The sequence below is a fragment of the Hyperoodon ampullatus genome, assembly GCF_949752795.1.
Source record: "Hyperoodon ampullatus genome assembly, chromosome: 15".
Lineage (NCBI taxonomy): Eukaryota > Metazoa > Chordata > Mammalia > Artiodactyla > Ziphiidae > Hyperoodon > Hyperoodon ampullatus.
The window spans coordinates 44,372,826-44,400,163 of NC_136928.1; the positions used below are offsets into that span (position 1 = coordinate 44,372,826).

A 27,338-nucleotide genomic window follows, 5' to 3' on the forward strand; every position below is an offset into this window, starting at 1 on the left:
TGAAGTACTTAAATATATATATTTCTGTCAAGTAAACATCTTTTTAGCCTGTGAGTAAAGAGAATATAACGGCTATGCATTGGATTATAATGAGATGCAGAAAGGAAATGTCCATTGGGAAGCTTCCAGAATCCTGCCATTTGTCTATAGACAAAAAATCTTTTTCAGTGCTACTAATGCCCCTTGATAAATAACACACAAGTGAAAGCTGTAAGATAAATACTTAAACTGATGGTTCACTTCTCACCCCGTGAAAGCAGTAGGAACCACTAAGGAACTCTTTTATGAGTTGGTCATCTGTCAATTTGGATATGTGGGTTGTTCCAACTGTGAGCATTGGCTGAGAACCAACAGCAATGGGTTTGTGGATTGCTGGAAATCTCTCTTCCTTAGTTGATTGCATATCTTCCTAAAATTAAATAAACATATGTTTAAGGGTTTCTTTGCCACACAAAGTTTTTCAGTATGACTTAAATTATTATTTTTAAACTTCAGAAAATTTGGGAAAAAAATGTCCACTCATTTTTTTAAAATTATTTATTTTTGGCTGCATCAGGTCTTCGTTGCTGCACGCGGGCTTTCGCTAGTTGTGGTGAGTGGGGGCTATTCTTCATTGCGGCACGCGGGCTTCTCACTATGGTGGCTTCTCTTATTGTGGAGCATGCACTCTAGGCACATGGCCTTAGTAGTTGTGGCACGTGGGCTTAGTTGCTCCATGGCATGTGGGATCTTCCTGGACCAGGGCTCGAACCCGTGTCCCCTGCATTGGCAGGTGGATTCTTAACACTTTTTTTTTTTTTTTTTTTCTGGTGGTACGTGGGCCTCTCACTGTTGTGGCCTCTTCTGTTGTGGAGCACAGGCTCTGGACGTGCAGGCTCAGTGGCCATGGCTCACGGGCCCAGCCGCTCCACGGCATGTGGGAGCTTCCCGGACCGGGGTACGAACCTATGTCCCCTGCATTGGCAGGCGGACTCTTAACCACTGTGCCACCAGGGAAGCCCGGCAGGTGGATTCTTAACCACTGCACCACCAGGTAAGTCCCTGTCCACTCATTTTTAATGTGTTTTAAAAAATGAATTTTGCAACACTTAATAGCATAGAGAAAGCTCTAGGCAAATGTTAGTTCCATTTACCAGTTAGGGGCATGGTGACCTTTCTTAAGATAGAGAGATAATTTCCATTTCACATATTTCGTCTCTTATTAAGTACTTTGCTACACGTTAGATTTTGTGTTTCTACATTTAATTTTGGAAATGTGATTACTATGGGTAAAGAAAGGATAACAAGCAGGCTAATAAAGAGCTGAGTGGGACAAATATGAATATTAGTTATCATTATTCAAATGTAGTAGGACCTGGTTGTTGCCCTGGAGGAAACTGCAGTTTAATAAAGGGTACAGGGAAAAGCAGGTTCACAGAGGTAGGGGTGATTCAGGTAGACTTTGACAAAGAACTGAAACACGAAGACTTCACAAAGAGAAAGCCCTTGATTGATTCATGAAACATTAATAATTTGTGACTTACGTGAATGTCTGTGTATGTGTTTTGTGTGTGTGCATATGCATGTGAACCTGAAGAAGAGGTAAGAGCAAAGATGTATGGTATGGTATGATATTTAAAACCAGAGAGAAGCAGGCACTATAGATATAAAACTATGTAATGCTAAGAAGTTTGGACATTATCTTTTAGGTTTTAGGCAAAGATATGGTATGATCAGATTTTTAAGTAATTACTTTAGCATGGGCAGGGAAGAAGGAATGGTAAGAACAACTCTGGAGGTGGAGAGTCAAGTTAGGAGCTGCAATAACCCAGGCCACAGACGAAGTGAATCTAACATAAGGGAGTGACAAGTCAGGTGGAGAGAAGAGGAGAGTTATTAAAGAGGCTAATGAGTTAGAATCTGGTCGTTAACTGGGTACTCACAGTAAGCAGAGAGGAAATGAATCCAGACCAGAATTGAAGAAGTGAGTGTACCAACTAACTGAATAAAATAATTTAAAAAAATTAAACAGTAAAATGTATAGACTCTTTTTTCACCCGCTGTAGTTGCCACTGACCAATTGTGGTTCTCTTCTTCTTTTTCAGCTTGTAGGATTCACTGGATGGTTACTCTGGAAACCAATGACCTTATCCTCTCTCTCCTCCAATACTAAGAACAAAGATTGCCAAGATGGCTTCTTGTTTTTTTTTTTTTTTTCATAATAAAACAACCATTTTATTATACTCATAGATTCTTAGGTCTGGAATTCAGACAGGACATAACACATATGTCCTGTTCCTGCTGCATGAAATCTGGGGCCTCAAATGGGAAAACCTAAATGGCTGGAGGTTGTAATAACCTGGAAGTTATTATTCACTCACATAGTTCTGGGCTGAGGTGATTCAAAGGCTGGGCTCATCTGGAACAGTGACTGGATTATTCAATGGGGTAGAGGCCTCCTAAAAACTCAAAATCTGGCTTAATCTTTTGAGTTCCCCAAATACAACCAGCTTTTCCAGGGATCAACTCAGGATGCATACATTCTCCTGTCATGTGTCTGCTCTGGTTTCAGGACTTAATGAAGCTGTTTCTTGTTGTCTCATCACAGAAAGAATTCAGTGAGAGACAAAGTGATAGGTAAGAAGTGGATTTATATAGAGAGAAACACACTCCACAGACAGAGTGTGGGCCATCTCAGAAGGTGAGAAAGGCCGGCTTCTTGTTTTTTGAAAGAACCTTGAATTTTACATATAACTCTTTCTATATTCAGAGCCTACTACTATGCTCCTGGCAGTATTTTCAGTATGGAGTATTAAAAATGAAGTACCGACCCTATTCTTCTGTCTCTGTTTTTTTTCTTTTTTCTTTTGCTCTACCCAAGAATCTTACATCAAATTTACAGGGTCTTCAACAATTACAACAGCAAGAGTCCTGAGATCAATTTTAAATAACTTTGTGAATCAGCTATAAATCTTCTAGTAGAAGATGTACTTTGTAAGGTAGTACTTGACCATGTAAGACACTGGGACACTGATACCCATAAAAATGATCATCTAAAGCAAAAAAAAAAAAAAAAAAAAAAAAAAAAGCAGCAGACGTAGTTACTACTCATAAGGAGCGAAGGTTTAATAGACTAAAGTAATTACTTAGAATACATGAGACCTATAGTAAGGTTACTGAACAAAAGAATAATACATAGGGAAACCTGCAGATGAGAAAAGGGGAAGAGGTAGGAAGAAAAGAAGAATGACAATTTATTATTCCTTCTTGTGGACAGAACATCTACTTTCATTTTTAAGGAAAACTACTCCAATAAAAGCAAGATGATAGTAGTTTTTATAGCAGGGTTTGGAAATTCATAAAATAGATTCTTAATAAATCCAGTAATTTCCAAATTAATTTAACGTAATAACACAGGCAGAACATCAAACCAAAATTCTGATAGCCAGATATGTATTGTTTAAAAAAGAAAAAAATTCTTTATGGTAAAGCTTGATTCACACTTAAAAGGCAAACCATATGCCAAATATCAATATTTTTAAAGAAAAGTTATGTGTAATAAGCTAAGTTTCTAAAAAACTTATTCTGAAGATGATCAGTTTAAAGTAATCACTCATCCTACAGTATTAGCTAAGATTTTCATGTACACTAAAGATGCTAAGTATTTAGAAAGCATTATCATCAGTAGCTTTATTTTTAATGAATTTATTTATTTATTTATTTGGCTGCATTGGGTCTTCGTTGCTGCACGTGGGCTTTCTCTAGTTGTGTTGAGCGGGGGCTACTATTCATTGCGGTGTGCGGGCTTCTCATTGCGGTGGCTTCTCTTATTGCGGAGCATGGGCTCTAGGCGTGCAAGCTTCAGTAGTTGTGGCAAGAGGGCTCAGCAGTTGTGGCACACGGGCTTAGTTGCTCTGTGGCATGTGGGATCTTCCAGGACCAGGGCTCAAACCCGTGTCCCCCACACTGGTAGGTGGATTCTTAACCACTGCACCACCAGGGAAGCCCATTATCTGTAGCTCTTTTTGTTTTTTCTTTTCTTTAAAAAAATTTTTTTCAGACCGCAGGTGCTTATTAGTCATCAATTTTATACACATCAGTGTATACATGTCAATCACAATCACCTAATTCATCACACCACCACCCCCAACTCACCCCCAGCCACTTTCCCCCCTTGGTGTCGAAATGTTTGTTCTCTACATCTGTGTCTCTATTTCTGCCCTGCAAACCAGTTCATCTGTACCATTTTTCTAAGTTCCACATATATGCGTTAATATACGATATTTATTTTTTTCTTTCTGACTTACTTCACTCTGTATGACAGTCTCTAGGTCCATCTATGTCTCAACAAATGATCCAATTTCGTTCCTTTTTATGGCTGAGTAATATTCCATTGTATATATGTACCATATCTTTTTTATCCATTTGTCTGTCGATGGGCATTTAGGTTGCTTCAATGACCTGGCTATTGAAAATAGTGCTGCAATGAACATTGGGGTGCATGTGTCTTTTTGAATTATGGTTTTCTCTGGGTATATGCCCAGTAGTGGGATTGCTGGATCATATGGAAATTTTATTTTTAGTTTTGAAGGAACTTTCATACTGTTCTCCATAGTGGCTGTATCAACTAACATTCCCACCAACAGTGCAAGGGGGTTCCCTTTTCTCCACACCCTCTCCAGCATTTGTTGCTTGTAGATTTTCTGATGATGCCCATTCTAACTGGTATGGGGTGATATCTCATTGTAGTTTTGATTTGCATTTCCCTAATAATTAGTGATGTTGACCAGCTTTTCATGTGCTTCTTGGGCATCTGTATGTCTTCTTTGGAGAAATGTCTATTTAGGTCTTCTGCCCATTTTTAGGTTGGGTTGTTTGTTTTTTTAATATTGAGCTGCATGAGCTGTTTATATATTTTGGAGATTAATCCTTTGTCCATTGGTTCGTTTGCAAATGTTTTCTCCCGTTCTGAGCGTTGTCTTTTTGTCTTGTTTATGGTTTCCTTTGCTGTGCAAAAACTCTGAAGCTTCATTAGGTCTCATTTGTTTTCATTTTTATTTCCATTACTCTAAGAGGTTGATCCAAAAAGATCTTGCTGTGATTTATGTCAAAGAGTGTTCTTCCGGGCTTCCCTGGTGGCGCAGTGGTTGAGTCCGCCTGCCGATGCAGGGGACATGGGTTCGTGCCCCGGTCCGGGAAGATCCCACATGCCACGGAGTGGCTGGGCCCGTGAGCCATGGCTGCTGAGCCTGTGCGTCCGGAGCCTGTGCTCCGCAGCGGGAGAGGCCACAACAGTGAGAGGCCCGTGTACCACCAAAAAAAAAAAAAAAAAGAGTGTTCTTCCTATGTTTACCTCTAAGAGTTTTACAGTGTCTGGTCTTACATTTAGGTCTCTAATCCATTTTGAGTTTATTTTTGTGTGTGGTGTTAGGGAGTGTTCTACTTTCATTCTTTTACATGTAGCTGTCCAGTTTTCCCTGCACCACGTATTGAAGAGACTGTCTTTTCTCTATTGTATATCTTTGCCTCCTTTGTCATAGTCATAGATTAGTTGACTATAGGTGCGTAGGTTTATCTCTGGGCTTTGTATCTTGTTCCATTGATCTATGTTTCTGTTTCTGTGCCAGTACCATATTGTCTTGATTACTGTAGCTCTGTGGTATAGTCTGAAGTCAGGGAGTCTGATTCCTCCAGCTCCGTGTTTTTCCCTCAAGACTGCTTTGGCTAGCAGGGTCTTTTGTGTCTCCATACAGGTTTGAAGATTTTTTGTTCTAGTTCTGTAAAAAATGCCATTGGTAATTTGATAGGGATTGCATTGAATCTGTAGATTGCTTTGGGTAGTATAGTCATTTTCACAATATTGATTCTTCCAATCCAAGAACATGGTATATCTCTCCATGTTTGTATCACCTTTAATTTCTTTCATCAGTGTCTTATAATTTTCTGCACACAGGTCTATTTTCTCCCTAGGTATTTTACTCTTTTTGTTGCAATGGTAAATGCAAGTGTTTCCTTAATTTCTCTTTCAGTTTTTTCATCATTAATGTATAGGAATGAAAGAGATTTCTGTGCATTAATTTTGTATCCTGGAACTTTACCAAATTCATTGATTAGCTCTAGTAGTTTTCTGGTACCATCTTTATGATTCTCTATGTATAGTATCATGTCATTTGCAAACAGTGACAGTTTTACTTCTTCTTTTCCAATTTGTATTCCTTTTATTTCTTTTTCTTCTCTGATTGCTGTGGCTAGGACTTCCAAAACTATATTGAATAATAGTGGTGAGAGTGGACATCCTTGTCTTGATCCTGATCTTAGAGGAAATGCTTTTTTTTCACCAATGAGAATGATGTTTGCTGTGGGTTTGTCGTATATTGCCTTTATTATGTTGAGGTAGGTTCCCTCTATGTCCACTTCTGGAGAGTTTTTATCATAAATTGGTGTTGAATTTTGTCAAAAGCTTTTTCTGCATCTATTGAGATGATCATATGGTTTTTATTCTTCAATTTGTTAATACCACAGATTGGCATTTGTATCACATTGATTGATTTGCGTATATTGAAGAATCCTTGCATCCCTGGGATAAATCCCACTTGATCATGGTGTATGATCCTTTTAATGTGCTGTTGGATTCTGTTTGCTAGTATTTTGTTGAGGATTTTTGCATCTATATTCATCAGTGATATTGGTCTCTAATTTTCTTTTTTTGTAGTATCTTTGTCTGGTTTTGGTATCAGGGTGATGGTGGCCTCATAGAATGAGTTTGGGAGTGTTCCTTCCTCTGCAATTTTTTGGAAGAGTTTGAGAAGGATGGATGTTAGCTCTTCTCTAAATGTTTGATAGAATTCAGCTGTGAAGCCATCTGGTCCTGGACTTTTGTGTGTTGGAAGATTTTTTTTTTAAATAAATTTATTCATGTGTTTGTCCTGTTATCTTGGAAAGAAACCTCCTTAAGCCTCAGTTTCCCCATTTACAAATGGTAATATTTATTTATTTATTTTTTTGCGGTGCGCGGGCCTCTCACTGTTGTGGCCTCTCCTGTTGTGGAGCACAGGCTCCAGACGCGCAGGCTCAGCGGCCATGGCTCACGGGCCCAGCCACTGGGCGGCACGTGGGATCTTCCCGGACCGGGGCATGAACCCGTGTCCCCTGCATCGGCAGGCGGACTCTCAACCACTGCACCACCAGGGAAGCCCCTGTTGGAAGATTTTTAATCACAGTTTCAATTTCATTACTTGTGATTGGTCTGTTCATATTTTCTGTTTCTTCCTGGTTCAGTCTTGGAAGGTTATACCTTTCTAAGAATTTGTCCATTTCTTCCAGGTTGTCCATTTTATTAGCATAGAGTTGCTTGTAGTAGTCTCTTAGGATGCTTTGTATTTCTGCGGTGTCTGTTATAACTTCTCCTTTTTCATTTCTAATTTTATTGATTTGCTTCCTCTCCCTCTTTTTCTTGAGTGTGGCTAATGGTTTATCAATTTTATATTCTCAAAGAACCAGCTTTTAGTTTTATTGATCTTTGCTATTGTTTTGTTTCTATTTTTTATTTCTGCTCTGATCTTTATTTCTTTCTTTCCTTCTGCTTACTTTGGGTGTTGTTTGTTCTTCTTTCTCTAGTTCCTTTAGGTGTAACGTTAGGTTTTTTTGAGATTTTTCTTGTTTCTTGCGGTAGGCTTGTATAGCTATAAACTTCCCTCTTAGAACTGCTTTTGCCGCATCCCATAGGTTTTGGATCATCGTGTTTTCTGTGTCATTTTTCTCTAGGTATTTTTTGAGTTCCTCTTTGATTTCTTCAGTGATCTCTTGATTATTTAGTAACGTATTGCTTAGCCTCCATGTGTTTGTGTTTTTTACATTTTTTTCCCTGTAATTCATTTGTAATCTCATAGTGTTGTGGTCAGAAAACATGCTTGATATGATTTCAATTTTCTTAAATTTACTGAGGCTTGATTTGTGACCCAAGATGTGATCTATCCTGGAGAATGTTCCGTGCGCACTTGAGAAGAAAGTGTAATCTGCTGTTTTTGGATGGAATGTCCTATAAATATCAATTAAATCTATCTGGTCTGTTGTGCGTTTAAAGCTTCTGTTTCCTTATTTATTTTCATTTTGGATGATCTGTCCATTGGTTTAAGTGAGGTGTTAAAGTCCCCCACTATTATTGTGTTACTGTCAATTTCCTCTTTTATAGCTGTTAGCAGATGCCCTATGTATTGTGGTGCTCCTATGTTGGGTGCATATATATTTTATAATTGTTATATCTTGGATTGATCATTATGTAGTGTCCTTCTTTGTCTCTTGCAACGTTCTTTATTTTAAAATCTATTTTATGTGATATTAGTATTGCTACTACAGCTTTCTTTCCATTTCCATTTGCATGGAATATCTTTTTCCATCCCCCCAGTTTCAGTCTGTATGTGTTCCTAGGTCTGAAGTGGGTCCCTTGTAGACAGCATATATATGGGTCTTCTTTTTGTATCCATTCAGTGAGCCTGTGTCTTTTGGTTGGAGCATTTAATCCATTCACGTTTAAGGTAATTATCGATATGTATGTTCCTATGACCATTTTCTTAATTGTTTTGGGTTTGTTTTTATAGGTCCTTTTCTTCTCTTGTGTTTCCCACTTAGAGAAGTTCCTTTAGCATTTGTTGTAAAGCTGGTTTGGTGTTGCTGAATTCTCTTAGCTTTTGCTTGTCTGTAAAGCTTTTGATTCCTCCACTGAATCTGAATGAGATCCATGCTGGGTAGAGTAATCTTGGTTGTAGGTTCTTCCCTTTCATCACTTTATCATGCCACTCTCTTCTGGCTTGTAGAGTTTCTGCTGAGAAAACAGCTGTTAACCTTATGGGAGTTCCCTTTTATTTGTCGTTTTTCCCTTGCTCCTTTCAGTAATTTTTCTTTGTCTTTAATTTTTGCCAGTTTGATCACTATGTGTCTCGGCGTGTTTCTCCTTGGGTTTATCCTGTATGGAACTCTCTGCGCTTCCTGGACTGGGGTGGCTATTTCCTTTCCCATGTTAGGGAAGTTTTTAACTATAATCTCTTCAAATATTTTCTCTGGTCCTTTCTCTCTCTCTTCTCCTTCTGGGACCCCTATAATGCGAATGTTGTTGCGTTTAATGTTGTCCCAGAGGTCTGTTATGCTGTCTTCATTTCTTTTCATTCTTTTTTGTTTTTCCGGTTCTGCAGCAGGTAATTCCACCATTCTGTCTTCCAGGTCACTTACCCGTTCTTCTGCCTCAGTTATTCTGCTATTGATTCCTTCTAGTGTAGTTTTCATTTCAGTTATTGTATTATTCATCTCTGTTTGTTCTTTAATTCTTTTAGGTCTTTGTTAAACATTTCTTGCATCTTCTCGATCTTTGCCTCCATTCTTTTTCCAAGGCCCTGGATCATCTTCACTATCATTATCCTGAATTCTTTTTCTGGAAGGTTTCATATCTCCACTTCGTTTAGTTGTTTTCCTGGGGCTTTATATTGTTCCTTCATCTGGTACATGGCCCTCTGCCTTTTCATGTTGTGTATCTTTCTGTGAATGTGGTTTTTGTTCCACCGGCTGCAGGACTGTAGTTCTTTTTGCTTCTGCTGTCTGCCCTCGGTGGATGCAGCTATCTAAGAGGCTTGTGCAAGTTTCCTGATGGGAGGAAGTGGTGGTGGGTAGCGCTCCATCTGTAGCTTTTTAAAAATAATTTTTCTCAACTTGCAGATTAAACATGTTAATTAAAGAAAAATAAACTGGTACTTCTTCCTTGGAGAATAGTTAAAGTTGGACTTGTGAATCATTTTGATCAAGCTGACTTTAAGTACCTGTCAGTACTTAAACTACTATCAAGAAGAAGATGAGAACAGAATTCCAGCTGTAATCTTTCATTATATCACTTCAAATAAAATGCAGATTAAGTTTAAGATAAATTTTTCCTCCTCTCAGAATGGCAGGGTTCACAACATCCACAAAGAGTCTGGCAATACTTTCGCAGTAAGTATCCAAGAGGAAGGGGAGAAAAAGGCCTTGCAGTTAAATGTTAATTAACCCACTGTAAAGTACTAACAGCATACCAGGTATCATGCAAGGAGCTGGAAACCCCCAGTAACAAAAGCATAGTTTATTTTCCCTCCCTTTAAATGAAGAACCATAGGAAAAACAACAAATTTTAGCCATAAAAGTGCTATAATGGAGGACTGAATAAAATACAAGACCACAGAAGAGGAAACACTGATCTCTTCCGTTGGTAATCCATTAGAAGTCATGGCTCATTTGCAAAGGAAGTGACGCTGGAAGCACATCTTCAAGCATACACGTGTTGACCTTCTATTAGTTCATCAGATATAGGGAGGGAGGAGAAGACAACAGAGGGAGAGGCAAAACAGTATATTCAAAGGCAAGGAGGTTGGAAAGAATGTGGTACTTTTTGGAAACTCTTAAGTTGTTCAAAATAGCTGGGATAAAGGGAATGGTGATGAGAGATGAAGCTGAAGCCAGATCACAAATGGTCTTTTTTTTTTTTTAATCTTTTGGCCATGCCACATGGCATGTGAGACCTTACTTCCCTGACCAGGGATTGAACCTGTGCCCTCTTCATTGGCAGCGCGGAGTCTTGACCACTGGACCACCAGGGAAGTCCCCACATATGGTCTTGACTCTCCTTTGATAAAATCATTGTATGAGCAATGATTTTGTCCTGAGGTATAGATCATGTTAACTACCAAAAGATTAAATAAAAATCAAATGTTCATTTCAGAAAGAACATTTTATCAGCTGTGTGGGAGGAATTAGCAAGAAGATGCATGAGGACATTAGTTTCTGGTCTTAGGAAATGATGGGGTCCTGAACTAATGACAGGACAGAGTTGAAAAGCAGTCAGTGGATAACACTGTTAGCACTGAGTAAATGATTAGAGTTAGAGATGAATTAAGAGATGGGTAAGAAAAATGACTCAGGTTTCTGACTTGGACAACTGGGTAGAGCACACTGCTTTAAAAGCAATGGGGAAGACAACAAAAGGGTCAGTGTGAAAGAGAAAAAAATGGTTAAGTTTGAGATTACTGAAAATGTATATACGTCCAATATGCAGATGAAAAGGGAAGACAGCATATCAAAAGGGAGAAGCAGCAGAGAGAGGTGGTTAAGCGGACAGGTTCTAGAATCAGACTACTTTGATTCTAATCTCTAACCCATCACTTGTCACTTCCCCTCTCTGAACCTCAGTTCCCTAACCTGTTAAGGTGGATAATAGTAAATCTTATATGCTATTGTAAGGATTAGATAATAGTTGTAAAGACTCAATACATGTTAATTATTTGATTGTGATTTGAGTTCAGGAGAAAGATCAGTGTTACAGATGTGTATTTATAACTCATGAGCATAGAAACGGAAGTTGAAAGAATGGCCGTGGATGAGCTTACTTAAGGAGACTATGTACAGTAAGGAGAGAAAGCAGCTATGGACAGAACCAGGGGAAGTTCAACATTTTAAGAAGCAGGAATTAGAGAAAGAACTAGTACACAGGAGAGCAGAACCAGAGAGAACCAGAGATAATGACCTGTAGTAAAGAAAGGAGAAAAAGTTCAAGCTTCCAATGCTCAGCTAAGCTCAAGTTATGCATATGTTCAGGAAATTTAGAAGCAAAAGATTGCTGTTGACCTTAATAAGAACAGTTTAAGAAGAATGATAGAAATATGGTTTGATAATAAATAGCAATGAGCTGAAGAATAAATAAAGCATTAGGAGATAGGCTGCAGTCTATTTTTTCAAGAGGCTTAGCTGGGAAGTCCAGTTAACTAGCTAAAAATTAAACTTAACTGAAATGAACAGGATGACAAACTTTAAAATACTATGGAATCATGGGGGACTTTCCTGGTGGTCCAGTGGTTAAGAATCTGCCTTCCAATGCAGGGGACATGGGTTCAATCCCTGGTTGGGGAACTAAGATCCCACATGCCACGGGATAACAAAGCCTGCATGCCAAAATACTGAGCCCCTGCACCGCAACTATTGAGCCCGTGCACTCTGGAGCCCATGTGCCACAACTAGAGAGAAGCCCATGCTCTGCAACGAAAGATCCCACAAGCTGCAATGAAGATCACGTGTGCTGCAACTAAGACCCAATACAGCCAAATTAATAAAAAAGAAAATTATGGAATCATGAGTGTAAGAGAATGCTAAAATAGTTTCTGAGAAGTATTAGAATGAGGAAAAGAATTAAAATCAAAAGAATTGGAATTGACAATTTTGAGTAAGGAAAATAAATGACTACTACTATACCACAGAAATCATTAAAATACTGATATATGCTCTGAAATTTGGAAAAGGAAGCACTGAAAGAAATACTGTTAGATAATTCTCATACCTCTTTATTTCTCCTAAAAGGCACCCTCAGTATTTCTTCCTGCTGTTCCAACTGTCTCAGGGTGAGGGGTTTAAATGGTGATCCTGGTAGTGACTGGCAAAATATGTCATTCACAGGAGATGCTCTGAATCTATTCAGTGAGAACAAAGCATTAAACCTAAGCAAACGACACTTTAAAGCATGTGTGCATTTCATGTTTAAAATATTAAATCCACATCCTACCTATATTTAGGATGACTGCACAAGAGTGGTGTCAGAATGACAACTTCATATTCACAAGTTGTAACTTCAGCTACTGAAAGAATTTCATGCTTAGATTCAGGATGACATATGTACATCACAGTACTTGATCTGGGCCGGTTCTGTTTCAAACTACAAGGTGTACCATTTCCCATTCCCACTGGATAGTAGGGTGTCATCTGACCTTCAATATTTTTAGTGGGAATCTTAAAAAAAGAGTATAAGACAGACTTTTCATTAGAAATAGAGGTGGGGTGAGGATGGAGAAGCACTTATTCTGAAAGGAAGAAAACTACATTTTATTCATAAACTAACATTTATAAAGGTAACATTTCTGTACTTTCTATAAGCTCTCCCTCTACTATTCTTTTCATTCATATTCTTATTTGAGCAAATACATATTTTCAGAGCTAATTTAATACAGAATAAAAGAAAATTTTTATTTGGTGCTAAAATTAAGATGTACACTTATATAAAAAAGGCTATAATAACATAATATGAATTATTTTCAAAAGTTCTAAATAAAGTGACTAAGATAAAATATAGAAACTTACTATACTTGGGCTGGTCAGAGCTTTCTTCACTAAACTCTCAAGTGGATGCCTATGTTAGAATTTAGATTCTAGAGATTTGAAGTTTGATTTGTCAAAAAGTAGGGCTACAGAGTTAACACTATCTTCTAAAACAGGAATCTAAATACTGTGCTGGTTCATCGATCTGCTTACTCTTCTTCCCTGTTATTAACAGACATACTTCTCAGCATATAAACTCCTGTATAAATCCATTCGTGGCCAGCAAAAGACAGATGAAGAAATTTTCACAGAATGGGGGAATAAAGGAGATCACCCCAGAAGACAAGGATTATTAAGGAGTTAGCTCCCATACTTTTATTGACATAAACACAAGAAAAATTAAATGGAAAGGCTTTAAAAGATATTGTTAATATCATCTCCAAGCAAGCTCTTTGGAGGCAGGGAGCTCATCTTGTATCACTTTGGTACCCAAAACAGGCAACAAATAAATGTTTCCAGGGGAAAATATTTTGAGATTTCTTGTATGCTAGTTTCATGCTAGTGTCTAGAATTAGAAAATCCTGGTTTAAAATCCAAGCTTTGCATTCACTAGCCTTATGACTTTGACCAAATTTCAGTTTTTGTCATTCATAAAAGTAGAATAATAATATATACTCAAAGGCTGTAGGGAGAATTAAGCATTACCCTTTGTTACATGCCTGGCACAGAATCTGGCTTATGAATTGGGGCTCAATAAATGTTAGTTTTCTTCCCTTACCCTTTTCTTCCTCTTCCTTGATCATTTCACACTTTGAATTCCATCTTGCTATCCTCCAGAGCCAAAAATATTTTGAGATAAATATTTTATCTCAAAGGTAGTCTGTAAAATTAAAACCTTTTAAAATAGCAATGCTGTGTGTGTCTATGCATAACTTACCAACTCCCCCAAAGCCACCCTTTTAAGTTATGGGCATCCCTTTTAAGTAATCTTTAAGGCCTTTTGCTGTTTAACTTTACTTCTAATAAAAGAATCATTAGGGTATGAAACCATTTATAGAAATATCCTCTACCAATAAAGTTATTTAACTTTATGGAAATTCTTAGGATTCATAAAGCATTCCTTGAACCACAGGGGCGTTTAAAAACTGTAACTGGTCACCCTAAGGAATTGTTCTTTTTAAACAATCCTATTTTTTAGTCATCAATTATGCATTCACATTCAATATGCATTCATGAAGGGCCTACATTATGTCTGGCACTCTGCTTTGCACTGTGGGGTAAAGAGAAAAAAGACAGTCCCTGCTTTTAAGATGCTTGCAGTCTGGTAGCTTGTTATTTACATTTATGATTTATCTGTTTTAACCATAGGAGATAGGGTCCAAACAACAGAAAAAATGCAAAAGCTCCAATGTTGACCAGAGGGAAAGAACCACTGCGAAGCACAGAAATGATATAATGCTATTATAGAAACTTTCCCAGACACATCTTTGATAAATTCATTTATTTTTGTATGATCTTAAAGTAAATAAAAGTATTATAGCATAACTTTTCTCATAAAAATCTAACATATTGCAAATTTTCTTTGATTAAATCCTTTGAGGTAGTTGATAGATAGTTAAAGAACACATGGCTATATTCTGTCAATTAAGTTGTATAAATTGATGTCTAACAATAGATGTTAAGACTGAAAATCACCAATTATCACTTGCCTCTTTTGATTTTTCCTTTTCTTCTGCTTCTTGTTCTGTGGATTAATACAAAAGTAAGTTAAATAATGACCAGTGACTTATACACAAGATATAAATGACTAAGTTTTCATCAACTTTGTAATCTTAAACTTCTTTCTAAAGAAGACCTGGACTTCCCTGGTGGTACAGTGGTTAAGAATCCACCTGCCAGTGCAGGGGACATGCGTCTGGTCCCTGGTCTGGGAAGATCCCACATGCCGTGGAGCAACTAAGCTCGTGCGCCACAACTACTGAGCCTGTGCTCTAGAGCCCGCGAGCCACAACTACTGAGCCTGCGTGCCTAGAGCCCGTGCTCCGCAACAAGAGAAGCCACTGCAATGAGAAGCTTGCGCCCCGCAAAGAAGAGTAGCCCCCGCTCACCACAACTAGAGAAAAGCCTGCGCACAGCAACAGACCCAACACAGCCAATAAATAAATAAAATAAAAATAAAAATAAGGCCCAAAACATACACATACTTTTAGCTAGATTCCTTGAAATGGTTTCTTTTGAAAGAACAGTCATATTTAATCATTACATCTTTATCTAGGAAATACTCTATCTGAGGCATAAGAACTGGCCACGACAGTTTTCTTCTGAAGTGTTTTTATCTCAGTGAAAGGTTTAATCTTAAATGAGTTGACCAATTTGAATAATATAGATGAATAAAAATATTTCATAATTTGAGGGATATATCTACATGTCTATTTCCATATATAAAAAGTTGCTTAAACCAAGCAAAAGACTAACACTATATAATTAAACACTGATATGTATGTCTCACCAGATTTAAAAAATTTATTAATAGGTAGAAAAAAAGCATAATGTTTGCTAAAACAGAAAATAATGAAAAGATCTCTTTGAAAAAGTTTTCTATGGGATTGTTCAGAAATTTATTTTAGTGTTTTAAAATTCATACAGTCTCCAACAAAATCTTTTAAATTCCAGTTTGAACATATACTTTAAACCAAATACCAGCATTACTACTAAATCACTCTGTAGAAACAAACCTTTTTCGGATAGAAGGTTCTTAGCCAACATATTCCCAAGGTAGTACTCGTGTATATTTACTTTCTACATTTAAAAATAAAATAAAAATGTAGTAAGTATTTGGCAAATACATTTTTAAAGAATACAGTTTAAAACCATCCATCTCATTATTAAAGTTTTCATTTTATAATGTTCCATATTTCATATTTTGAAGAAAAAAATACCTGACCACTTTCTTTCTCTTCATGGTACTGCCGAATGTGTTTTCCGTGACATACTTCGTAAGTCCAATAAGACTCAATCTAAGACAGATGGATGTATTTATGTACAAAAGCCACACAACTCAACTGAATTCCTTTTTGATATTTTAAGCAACTGAAGATTTCTCTGAAGATTTACAGCGAGCTTTCATTAAATGAAAGTTATTATTATGCCTCAGAAAATATGAAATTACTGAAGCCTATTCATTGTTTTCACTAATTAGCTAAATGTGAAAATTCTATGAAGGAAGTAGGTCTAAATATACCTGGGGTCTATAATAAACACCTGGCCAAGGGATCATTTTTTACACAGCCTAAAAAAATAACCATGAGCATTTTTAATTAAAATTGTATATAAGGAAACTTTCTTTTGACCTGAAAAACATTCAAAGCAGTTTGGTGATATTATTTGATAATTGATATTATTGGGTGTTTGCTGCATATACTATACAGGAATTTAAATGAACAAAATACTATTAAGCAACAGTTTAGTTTTACAACTAACTTAAAATGTGATACAACATAATAAAGTAAAAAGAAACAGAATTATTTTCAAGGGCCTATTGGCTGCTGGAAATTTATTTTCTAGTTATCAAGTGAACATAAAATACATACTCTGTAGGAACAACTGCTCTGTTTAAATAGTGGTTCCAATAGCTCTCTTGGATTTGGGCCTTTATAATCCTTTTCTTCTTCCTATGAAAGAATTAGAGTTTAATACAATTATTCTGGAACTTCACCCAACTCTGCTGTTTAGGTATTAACTCATTGGTCAAACCACAAATGCTTGGAAATAAAAGGGGGAAAAAAGTCAAAACCTTTAAGATCCTATGGCATGCCACTTCTTTCAAAAGAATTGAAGTATATGCAGCAACATGGATGGACCTAGAGATTTTCACACTGAGTGAAGTAAGTCAGACAGAGAAAGACAACTATCATATAATATCACTTATATGTGGCATCTAAAAAAAAATGGTACACATGAACTTATTTACAAAACAAAATAGTCACACATGTAGAAAATAAATTTATGGCTACCAGGAGGAAAGGGGTGGGGTGAGGGATAAATTGGGGGATTGGGATTGACATATACACATTACTATATATAAAATAGATAACTAATAAGGACCTACTATATAGCATAGGGAACTCTACTCAATACTCTGTAATGACCTATATGCGAAAGGAATCTGAAAAAGAGTAGAGATATGTATATGTATAACTGATTCACTTTGCTGTACACCTGAAACTAACACAACATTGTAAATCAACTATAATCAAAAAAAAAAAAAGAATTGAAGTATAAAATATGGAGCCATAGAATAATCTTCCATTCTTTCATCTCTTAGGAAAAGGTTAAGTATCAGTTTCCTGAACAATTCTTATAAACCTACCTCAGAATTTTTAAATGCTTGTATCCAAACAAATTCTATCTATGAAAGCCTCAGAATAGTTGAATCTTATAGAATACACTGGAAAGTTTTAATATACTTCTCAGTTTTCCATATATTTTTACATTTCAGACTTGAATGCCATAAATATGTGTGTAATTGCATATGTGTGTATTTGTGTCTTAAGGAGGTTTAAAACAAAATGAGATAGCTGTCTTTCACAGATTTTAAGTCTGAACAAAACCTAAGAAACCTAAACTCACTGAGTTTAATACTTCCATTTTACAGATTGTGAAAATATTATGTAATTAGCTCAATAAATTTATTGAGGAGCTGAGTTTCAAATTTGTTCAAGGCTCCACAGCTAACTATAGCCTATACCTCAGCCTCCTGGCTCCTAGGCTGGTGTCCTTTCCATTTTACCATGCTGCCTTTCATGTTTCATCTTGAAAGAAGTAATTGCCTTGAAGGATGGATAAGAGGCAGTTAGGGCATTTTAGGAGGAAGAAACGGGCATGAGCTAAGGTAGTGAGAAAGCACAAGGTACCTATAGATTTACTTATTAGCAATTCTTTATAAAAAATGTCACATACACATTTAAAATTTTATCTTGTTTCAAAACCTTCATTTCTATAAAAGAAAGTATGTGTGGAGTTAGATTTTCATCTAAAACATTAATAATTGGTTGTTAGTTTTTCCAAGTTGAACTGTAAAAATCAAAGAATTCAGGAATAATAAGGATTACTAACAACACTGTAAATCACTTTACTTCAATAAAAAAGTGATTACTATATTTATAGTAAGACAGGATAATTGAGAAACCTGTCACTCAATTTTATTTTAAGGTATGGAGTTGCAATGTTTTAAATAAATACCTTTGGTGACAGGGATTATCAACGTATTTATAAAAACTTACCTCATCCCCACTTGTCACAAGGGGAAGAATGCATTTATATTTTTCTTTATGTGTAGTTGTCATGATGACATAATTATCTTCTTTATACAAAACTCCAGTTGTAGGCTAGAAATAGAACAAAAAAATGTACATTACTTTAGCTGATTAAACTGAACTATACTAACTTACAGTCCCAGGTTAAACTAATTCATCATTTCAACAGGATTTTTAAACATACTTGCAAAGGCAGGGAAAAGATTCTACATATTTTTTAATGACAAAATGAAGATGACAAACTTTATCCTGGTGTTACAATGTAACAGAAAATAAGGAACAAAAATAAAGTTTGGAGTAAAAAGAAAAAAGTAGTAATGCAACAGATTGAAGTTATAATACAGATTAAAAAGCATTAAGAGGCGTCAATGTTCATGGATACATCATCACTGAATACTTATTAATCCTATTAACAATTACCACCTATATATGAGAATTTACAACACTTTATAAACATACACTCAATTCTGTTGGATGGGACACCTGAACATAATACAATGTAGTAGTTTTCATATTTGGATAACATATGGTCTTTACTGCAACTACTCAATTCTGCACTGTAGGAAGTAAGTGCACAGGCAATATGTAAATGAATAAGCGTGGTTGTATTCTGAGAAAACAAACAAATAGCTTTACAAAAATAAAGTTTGGAGTGGGCCAGCCCAAAGGTATAGTTTGCTGATTCATGGTATATATCAACAAAACTATCCTTAAAGCGTTCTACAGTATAAAACCAAACAAATTCACAAATCAAAATGAACCAATGTAATTCAAATGAACATTTCAATTAATATAACTGATATTATTTAACTAAAAAGAAATCTCTGCTTTGTGATAGCAAATATGTCACTAACTACTAAGGCAGAAGTTTTCAAAGTCTATGAGAGGTGTTCTCTGACAATTCAATTCTCTCTTAACTTTTCTCTTCTTACAGCATTGTAAACCCACTATACTATTTGGCTATCCCTGGCAAAGAAAGAACCACCCTTATTACATACCTCTGCTCTTTTCTCAGTTTAACAAAAACAATTCCTAACTATAATAAAACCAGTACTACTTGAAACTGATGTTATCTTAAACACAAATACAAATTAGGAGATGTTTTCCCAAGACAATAAAACAAAACAAAACACATCAGTAAATACTAGCTGTATTAGCTATATGACAGTACCAAATTAAGTTCTTTACATTTATTGTCTCATTGATGCTCGAAGCAAGCAGCATTGTACCCATCTCACTGAAAAGGAAACTGAAGCCCAGGGCTTAAATAATTTGTCCAAGGTAATATAGCCAGTAAGTAGCACAGCCCAGACATGAACCCTAGCAGACTGATTCCATATTCTATGTGCTCTTAACTGTTTTAACATGTTTGAACCAGCTTTTGTTAACATTTTCCTAGATTACTATATGGACTCCTGGACTATGGCCAAAGATCCTTATTTAAAAGATCATCACGAGTGAAGAGAGAAATCAAAGAGATTTGAAAGTCAGAGTTGTAAAGCCAAATTTGTGATAAAGGGATCCTTAGAAACATTTATTCAGTTGAGCCAACAACAAACTGCTGTAAGACATAACACTTATAACGTCTCTTGGTGTTTTTCGGATATATTCAGAATATATGATAGTGAGTTGTACAAAGCATGACTTACATTCATTTAGCTAGCAATGGATGGCCTGAAGTCTTGTCAAATCATTCCTGTACTGTAGGGAGGTGGACAGTAGCATATGACTTAAATCTAATCCTCTCTATTTGTGAAGTACCTGCAACTTAATATTCAGAACTGGATTCTACAGCAATATTGACTCATTTACTAAAATATTACCACAATGCTAACAATGGAAAAAGAAACTGCTTATCTAGAGCCACGGCAAAGAAAGGAAGACAATTCTTTCTTTGTAGTTAAAACTAATCTTGGGTTTTATGTCTATGTGAAGAAATTCATTCCTCTGCCTATCGCTTTTAAGGTTTAGGTAAAAGGTAACAGAAGTAGAAACCATCACTATTCTTATTTGAAGATTTGTTGTTGCTGCAAAGATTCATTTTTCATTAGTTTAGGAAGGGCTACTTTCTTCTTCAATAAAACAGACCAAGTGGCAATTCTTCTATCTGAAAACTCTTTGCTGAAATAGTGCATCACTTACTGGGATCGCGAAGTAAAAATTTTAACAAACTTTACCCTAATTTTTAATAATAGAAATTACAGGGGAAAAGTTAACCTTTTGTGATTTTCTAAGTTAAAAATTTTTTTTGATCTACTACTAAAATGCTTCCTTCTGATTTTGTAAAACATGTTTTTACTTAAAAAAATATAATTCTGAATGCAAAGAATCACAGATAGTGTTAAAAAACTTGTTTTATATAACTTAACACCTTAAAGTATTTCTAGTGTAAGATTAGTGATTTGATAAAAATCAGATTTTAATATAATGAAACTAATCAAGGGGGGTGTGGTCTTTAGGATTAAGGAATTTAAAAAGTATCTTGGCAGGGGAGAAATTCCTAATGTTTGACATGAGTCTGGAGGAATTAAGATAGAGGATGAGAGAGAAAACTACCCTGGGAGAGGCTGTAAAATAAACTCAATGGCACCACTTGTTAATATATATAACATGCTTCGAACCATGGAGTTGGTCACCATTTTTCCCAAGTGTAGTGTCTGGGGAAAGCTTTTGAGTGGGAATACATTTCTACACTTACAAAAGAAGTAGAAAGAAAATTAGACTTATTTTGTGGTTTTCTTTTGGTGAAATTCATAAACTCTGTGAAGTAATGAATAATCGAACACTTTAATGACACAGAGATGATACTTAAGAAGGAAAATATACACAAAAACAAAACTGACTGCTAAAAACCAGTAAAGAAAGAATATCATAATCATTAATTATTGTAAACATTTAAAAATGTACACAATTTTGGTGCTTAATACTTTTCTAAGCAAATTTGAAAGATTACGTATTATTTTGATATATCTGAAGGGGAAGATGATTTAAAGCACAGAAGAATTTTAAAGATAAAGAAAATTCAGGTCTTCTAATCAAGTCCCTTCCAATTTCAGGTGGTAGAGAGATAAAGACCTTTATCCTAGTTCATACAGCTGCTTAGTTACACACAAATGTCCATCCAACTGGCCTATAAAACAAAATGACAGTGCCAGTTGTGGAGGGCTGTAGTTTCAATTACACAAAGTAGGGAAGGGAAGCCTTGAGATTAGAAAAACACTAAAAAAAAAAAAATCAAAAGATCAATGATAATTACTCTTGGGGCTTATTTTTGTGTGAGGGCCACAGATCTTTTGCCAACTTATAGGAAAATGTTTCTAGATTTTTCTCAAAATAACTCAAACTTAAAAAAAGAAAAGAAAAAAAATTTCTCCCCAAATTCTCAAATGTGCCCATCTTAGATTATGCTTCATTGCCAAAGAAAAGTAATTAAAAACAAAATGTCAAAATAAAATTGTTAGATATAGGAAAGGTTGGTACAGCATACGTTAAGACCGAGATCTTCTACCATAACCTCTTTTTAGCCAGCAAACACCAGTGCCAGAAAGAAAACTGAACGATTTGGTAGTAACTTCTAAAAAGGCTAGTTTTAATCATCTGCGTATAGGTCAGTAAATTTTTAGGGCCACATATCAGCATGCCTTTTTTTAATTAAAAAAAAAAAGCAAAATACAGGTGCAAGAGTAAAAAATTTTAATGACCACATTCTTTAAACATTTGCCAAGTTCATGCCAAGTGTGCTCTTTGGAAATAATAACAGAGGCTGGACTAAAATATTCTTATCCCAAGCCTCTTAGTTATTTCTGACTTGTAACAAACTTTCATATAAGTATTTTAATATATCAATATTTCCTGAATAAGAACCAACTGTATAGCACAGGGAACACTACTCAATACTCTGTAATGACCTATACGGGAATAGAATCTAAAAAAAAGTGTATATATGTATATGTATAACTGATTCACTTTGCTGTAAAGCAGAAACTAACACAACATTGGAAACCAACTATGCTCCAATAAAAATTAATTAAAAATATTTCCTGGCATTAATGCAAAGATTAATCTGGCTTCCCAGAGAAATACTTAAGTTTAAGAACCACTGAACTACCAGAATGGAAGAACTGAAGACAGGTGGAGAAACAAACCAGGTGTGAAATATTAGCAAAAACTAACATCTTCAAATAGAAGTCTGTTGTGGTACTGATGACATCCGTTATCCTGGGACATTCTGTGCAGACATCCTAGTATCACATATTCACGTTTCAGTGAAATAGTAACAGAACAATATACTAAAACAGTCTTCCAAGTAGAACGACTGCAGGTAATTGGAATAAGGATTTTTAAAAAATTCTGCAGGGCGGAGCGGGGCGGGGTGGGGGGAACTGTTGCATTTTCCCCGACTTCCATTTGAAATAAATGAATTAATTACCATACGGTAAGTATCACAGGAGCCCAATTTTTATTGGCCTACCGTGTGGATAGCAAGACTTCTCAGAAGTCCACTCCCCAAAGGAAGGACTGCAAATATTCACTACTTTGAGATTATAAATAAGTTCTTCAATGTAGGAAAACCGATCATAAAATCTCATAGTTCTGGGGTCTTAAATAACAGTCGTAATACATCAAAACTGTAAAGGATATTCTGCATAGAGCGTCGTTAACATCTCACAGGCCAAACAGCCCTCTCAGAAACAACTCTGAAGGAAAAAGAGCTGTGCGTATATGTATATGTACTGTGTGTGTGTATACAAGGGAGAAAGAACGAATATGAGAGAGGAAACTCATATCCGCAGTACACCTGGTTGTGTAGGTAGGGTGTGTAATACTCCTTGAAGGAGAGAAGGCTGCTGGTGGAGTTAAGAGCTGCAGAGGACTTTCCAAAGAGAAGACAAATGTGTGCGCCTGACGTGGTTCTAGAAAAGCTTCTTCCACAGGGTGGGAGTGTTGGTAAGGTATAGTGAGACAGATTTTTAAAGGGGAGAGCAAGTGACCGCTGGATCCGGGAATGCGTAGCATGGAGGACACATCCACAGAACGTGTCTGATAAACACTTGCTGTTTGAATGAATGAACGCGGGGTCGATGAAGCTTTGGATTGAGGAAGGAGGCATGCGCCCGCAGAGGAGGTTCTAGGGGGAAAAAAACGCAGAATACTGAGGGAAGGGGCTGAACCCTTAAGTGCCAGGAGGAAGAGAGATGGCTACCGGGTTCGCAAGGGCACTGACCAGAGAGAACTCGGTGCCGGGCCAGTTGACTCGGAAAGGGATGTCATCGCTGAGCTGGGGGAGCGCTCGGCCGCCACCGGACGCCTCTAGGAGACCGCAGAGTACCAGTAACAGCGGCCCGCCTGGGACCAGACTCCGCGCGCCGCCGCCTCCTTCCTCCATCCTCCGCCGCCGAGTTCTCCAGCCGCCGCCACAACCCCCTCGGCCCACAGTGGAGAGGAGAGGGAGAGGGAGGAGGAGGAGGAGGAGGAGGAGGCGGCGGCGGGACTACCAAGCGGCCAGGCAGCCCGGTGCCCAAAAGCCGCCACGTCTCCTTCCGGAGAGCTCAGCAACGCCAACCCCGCCCCCTTGGACTTCCCTCCACCGTTTCCGGGGCAGGCGGTATATCAACATCCGGGGCCGCCGAGCCGTCCGCCTACGGAAGCCGGGACGCCGGCCGCGCTTATCTTGTCGCGCGCAACCGCAGTCTTGCGGCTGGGAGCGAACGCAGCGGTCTCCCGGTAGCGGAGGCGCAAAGACCGGGCCTCGCACCAGCCCTTTCGGCGGCGGCGAAGTGGCGGCACGGAGAGCTGGTGAGTCCGGGAGGCGGCGGCTGTTCCCGCGCGGCTCTCCACCGGCTGGGTAGCGGCTTGGCCCTCGTGGAGCAGCTACAGCAGAGTGTGAGCGGGGCGGGTGCTGGTCTTCACATGAGAAAATTCGAGGTGGCGAGAAGTGAGAAGTGGCGGTGTTCCTGACTGCTCTACCCTCTCGCTGCTTTTCCTTTTCTCCGCACGTAGCATCTGTACACTTCATCTTTCCCGCTGGAAGTTTCTCTCCGCCTCTTTTGCTGTGGGCCGCGGTCACCTCACTACTTCCAGCTCCTGACTAACGCAGGGCGGGGGTTGGCTCAGTCTCCGCAGCCGTGGTTTCGGGGATACCCGAGCCGAGGAAACCTGTCGTCCCCCCGTATAAGAATACTGCAGTTCTCCGAGGGTGGCCTAGACGGAGAACCTCCTTGTGGGAAGGGCAGCTAGATAGCTCAGCCCCTACATTTTTGCTTTACGGGGGTCTCTTTCATCCCAGAGTTGAAGTGTTGGGTTGCTGTTTTTTTAAGGAAGCCGATAAGTTGCTTTATGTGAGGTTCGGGGCCAGGCGAATGTGAGGTTATGAACTCACATGAGGTTCAGATATCTCTGACTTTATTCAAAAAAGCACAAAAAGTTTTGGATTCCCCTCCCCATCTTAAAAAAAAAGACGTTGTTTTCATCTCTAATATAATGGGTTATACAGTGTTAGTTCTAGAGCACCTGTCATGGTCTTTCTGGAGGTGGGAAAAGCTAGACCTTCGTGCTAGATCTGCTAAAGACTGTGTTGTCCCTTATGTGTCGTCGCCCCCCCACCCCGCGCAATTTGAGCCAAATCAAAAAGCAGGAAGAACAGTCTGTTTTTCTATTTTTTGTTTTAAAAATTTCCTTTTTTAAAACAAAAGGAATCCGCAGCATCAAAGAAAATTACTTTTTTCCAGAATTGAGGTGTTGTTCATTCACTTATTTACTTATTAATGCTTAATATGTGTGCGAACACTGGGATTGGTAAATGGCAAATAAATGGGTCTCTGTTCTCTTTCTCTCACGGTCTAACAAGGGAGATTACACAGACAAATAATGGTAACCTATTGTGATATAATAAAGTAGTTAACATTTATATAGCATTTCTTCCGTGCACTAGTGTAAGTACTTTATATATGTTATGAGGCAGGTACTATAGATTATACAGTAGAGAGATGTTAGAGTGCAGATATAACGAAGGACAGAGATTGGACAGGAAAGGCTTCCCAGGAGAGGTGACATTAGAATTGGGGTGTTAAGGATTTATAGGAGTTCATCAGGCAGGTGGGGAAGTGCATTTCCAGCACCATCCTTCTAGATGGTCCGTTAGGGCTTTTCGGTGTAGTCAGCAGATAGTGTGGGATGGAATCAACAGCAGGAGATTAGTGCTCTCTTAGAGGAACAGAGGCAGTCAGTTCACATTAATTCAGTTCATTCAGTTCAAGATTAATTCCAAATGGATTAGATATTTAAATGAACAACAAAAAGAAAACAATAGAAGAAAACTTAGGAGAATAATCCAATGATCTTGGTGTGTAAGATAGGAAATCCTGAAGTCATGAAGGAAAAGAGATGTATTTGACTAAATAAAAATGAAAAATATTTGTCTGCCCTGGTTTAGTCTCTGGGTCTGTAGTGATGGAAGCTGCCTCAATAGAGCTTATGTTCAAGTAACAGATAAAAAACAAGTAAGATAATTTCTGGTAGTGGTCACTGCTGCTTAGAAACTAGGGTTGTGTGAAAGAGAATGCTTCTGGGATATGCTGCTTAGGTAGATGGTCAGACTTGTGTGAGGAAGTGACATTTGAGTTGTGACTTGAAATGGTGAAGAGGAAGCCACACAGCAATTTCCAGCAGGAAAAGCTTGGTGTGTTGGAGGGACAGAAAGAAGGCTAATGTTGCTGGAGTGTAAGAGCAAAGTGGTAGGAGATGGCCAGCTGAACACAGATTTGTAAGTAGGAGAGTAATGTGACCTGATGTACGTTCATGAAGATCATTATGGTTGCTGTGTGGAAAACTGATGATAGAGAATGTTATTGGCTGAAATGTGTTTCCCAAAAGGATATGCTGAAGTCCTAACCCCTGGAACCTGTAAGTGTGAACTTATTTGGAAATAGGGTCTTTGCAGATGGAAAGTTAAGATAAGGTCATTGAACTCGGGTGGGCCCTAATACAATGACTAGTGTCTTTATAAGAAGAGGGATATTTGGACACAGACAGACATACAGAGAGAATGCTATGTGAAGATGGAGGCAGAGATTGGAGTGATGTGTCTACAAACCAAGGAACGCTAAAGTTTGCCAGCAACCACCAGAAGTTAGCAAGAGGTAAGGACAAATCCTCCTATAGAGGTTTCATAGAGATCGTGGCTCTGCTGACACCTTGATTTCAGACTTCTAACCCCCAGACCTGGGACTTTCCTGGTGGCACAGTGGTTAAGAATCTGCCTGCCAGTGCAGGGGACATGGGTTCGAGCCTGGGTCTCGGAAGATGCCACGTGCCGTGGAGCAACTGAGCCCTCTGCATGTGGGCTTAGTTGTATGGCAGCCCTAGGAAACTAATGTAGGGGCAAGTATGGCAACAGGGAGACCAGTTAGGAAGCTGGTAGCAGCAGAGATGGGGAGAAGTGGCCTAATTTGGATATATTTTTCAGCTACAGCATCTTGAATTTGCTGGTGGATTAGATGTGACATGTTCTTATAGAGATGAATTAATGATGATGTCTAGATATGTTTTATGAGGAAATGGTGGTACAGTTTACTGAAAGAGGGAAGAAAAGAATGTCGACTGATGGGAACCATGTGTTTTTGTCTGTTTTACTTTTTATTTTGAAGTGATTTCAAACTTATATAATAGTTGCAAGAATCAAACCTAGATTTCCCCAGTTGTTAACATCTTACATATGTGGTTTGATTACAATAATTGTAATTTCTGAATCAAGGGTTCTGTTTTGGACATGTTAAGTTTTATTATTTTTTTAAATTTTTATTGGAGTATAGTTGATTTACTGGACATGTTAAGTTGTAGATATCAGTTAGACATCCAACTGGAGCTAACACATCGGTTAAATAAACCTGAAGCTCAGGTGAGGAGGTCAGAGCTGGAGTTATAAATTTTGGCGTTATTAGCATATAG

The 27,338-nt window shown here is 37.7% G+C and overlaps 1 protein-coding gene across 3 annotated transcripts in view; it reads right to left on the minus strand.

Annotated features, from left to right (window-relative positions):
- ERLEC1 (endoplasmic reticulum lectin 1) overlaps positions 1 to 23,814 on the minus strand; it is a 34,906-nt gene extending 11,092 nt beyond the window's left edge. For 2 of the 3 annotated variants that reach the window (XM_079721216.1, XM_079721214.1), the window contains exons 1-9: positions 23,617 to 23,814; positions 18,360 to 18,464; positions 16,668 to 16,748; positions 16,017 to 16,094; positions 15,813 to 15,876; positions 14,787 to 14,821; positions 12,548 to 12,771; positions 12,326 to 12,455; positions 248 to 409 (exon numbers count right to left, since the gene is read on the minus strand). In XM_079721216.1, the coding sequence (XP_079577342.1) occupies positions 248 to 409; positions 12,326 to 12,455; positions 12,548 to 12,771; positions 14,787 to 14,821; positions 15,813 to 15,876; positions 16,017 to 16,094; positions 16,668 to 16,748; positions 18,360 to 18,464; positions 23,617 to 23,778 (1,041 nt within the window). In that variant the 5' untranslated portion in view covers positions 23,779 to 23,814. The remainder of the gene's footprint in view (positions 1 to 247; positions 410 to 12,325; positions 12,456 to 12,547; positions 12,772 to 14,786; positions 14,822 to 15,812; positions 15,877 to 16,016; positions 16,095 to 16,667; positions 16,749 to 18,359; positions 18,465 to 23,616) is intronic. The other variant, XM_079721215.1, reaches the window with a different exon arrangement.
- Between the last annotated feature and the right edge of the window lie 3,524 nt (positions 23,815 to 27,338).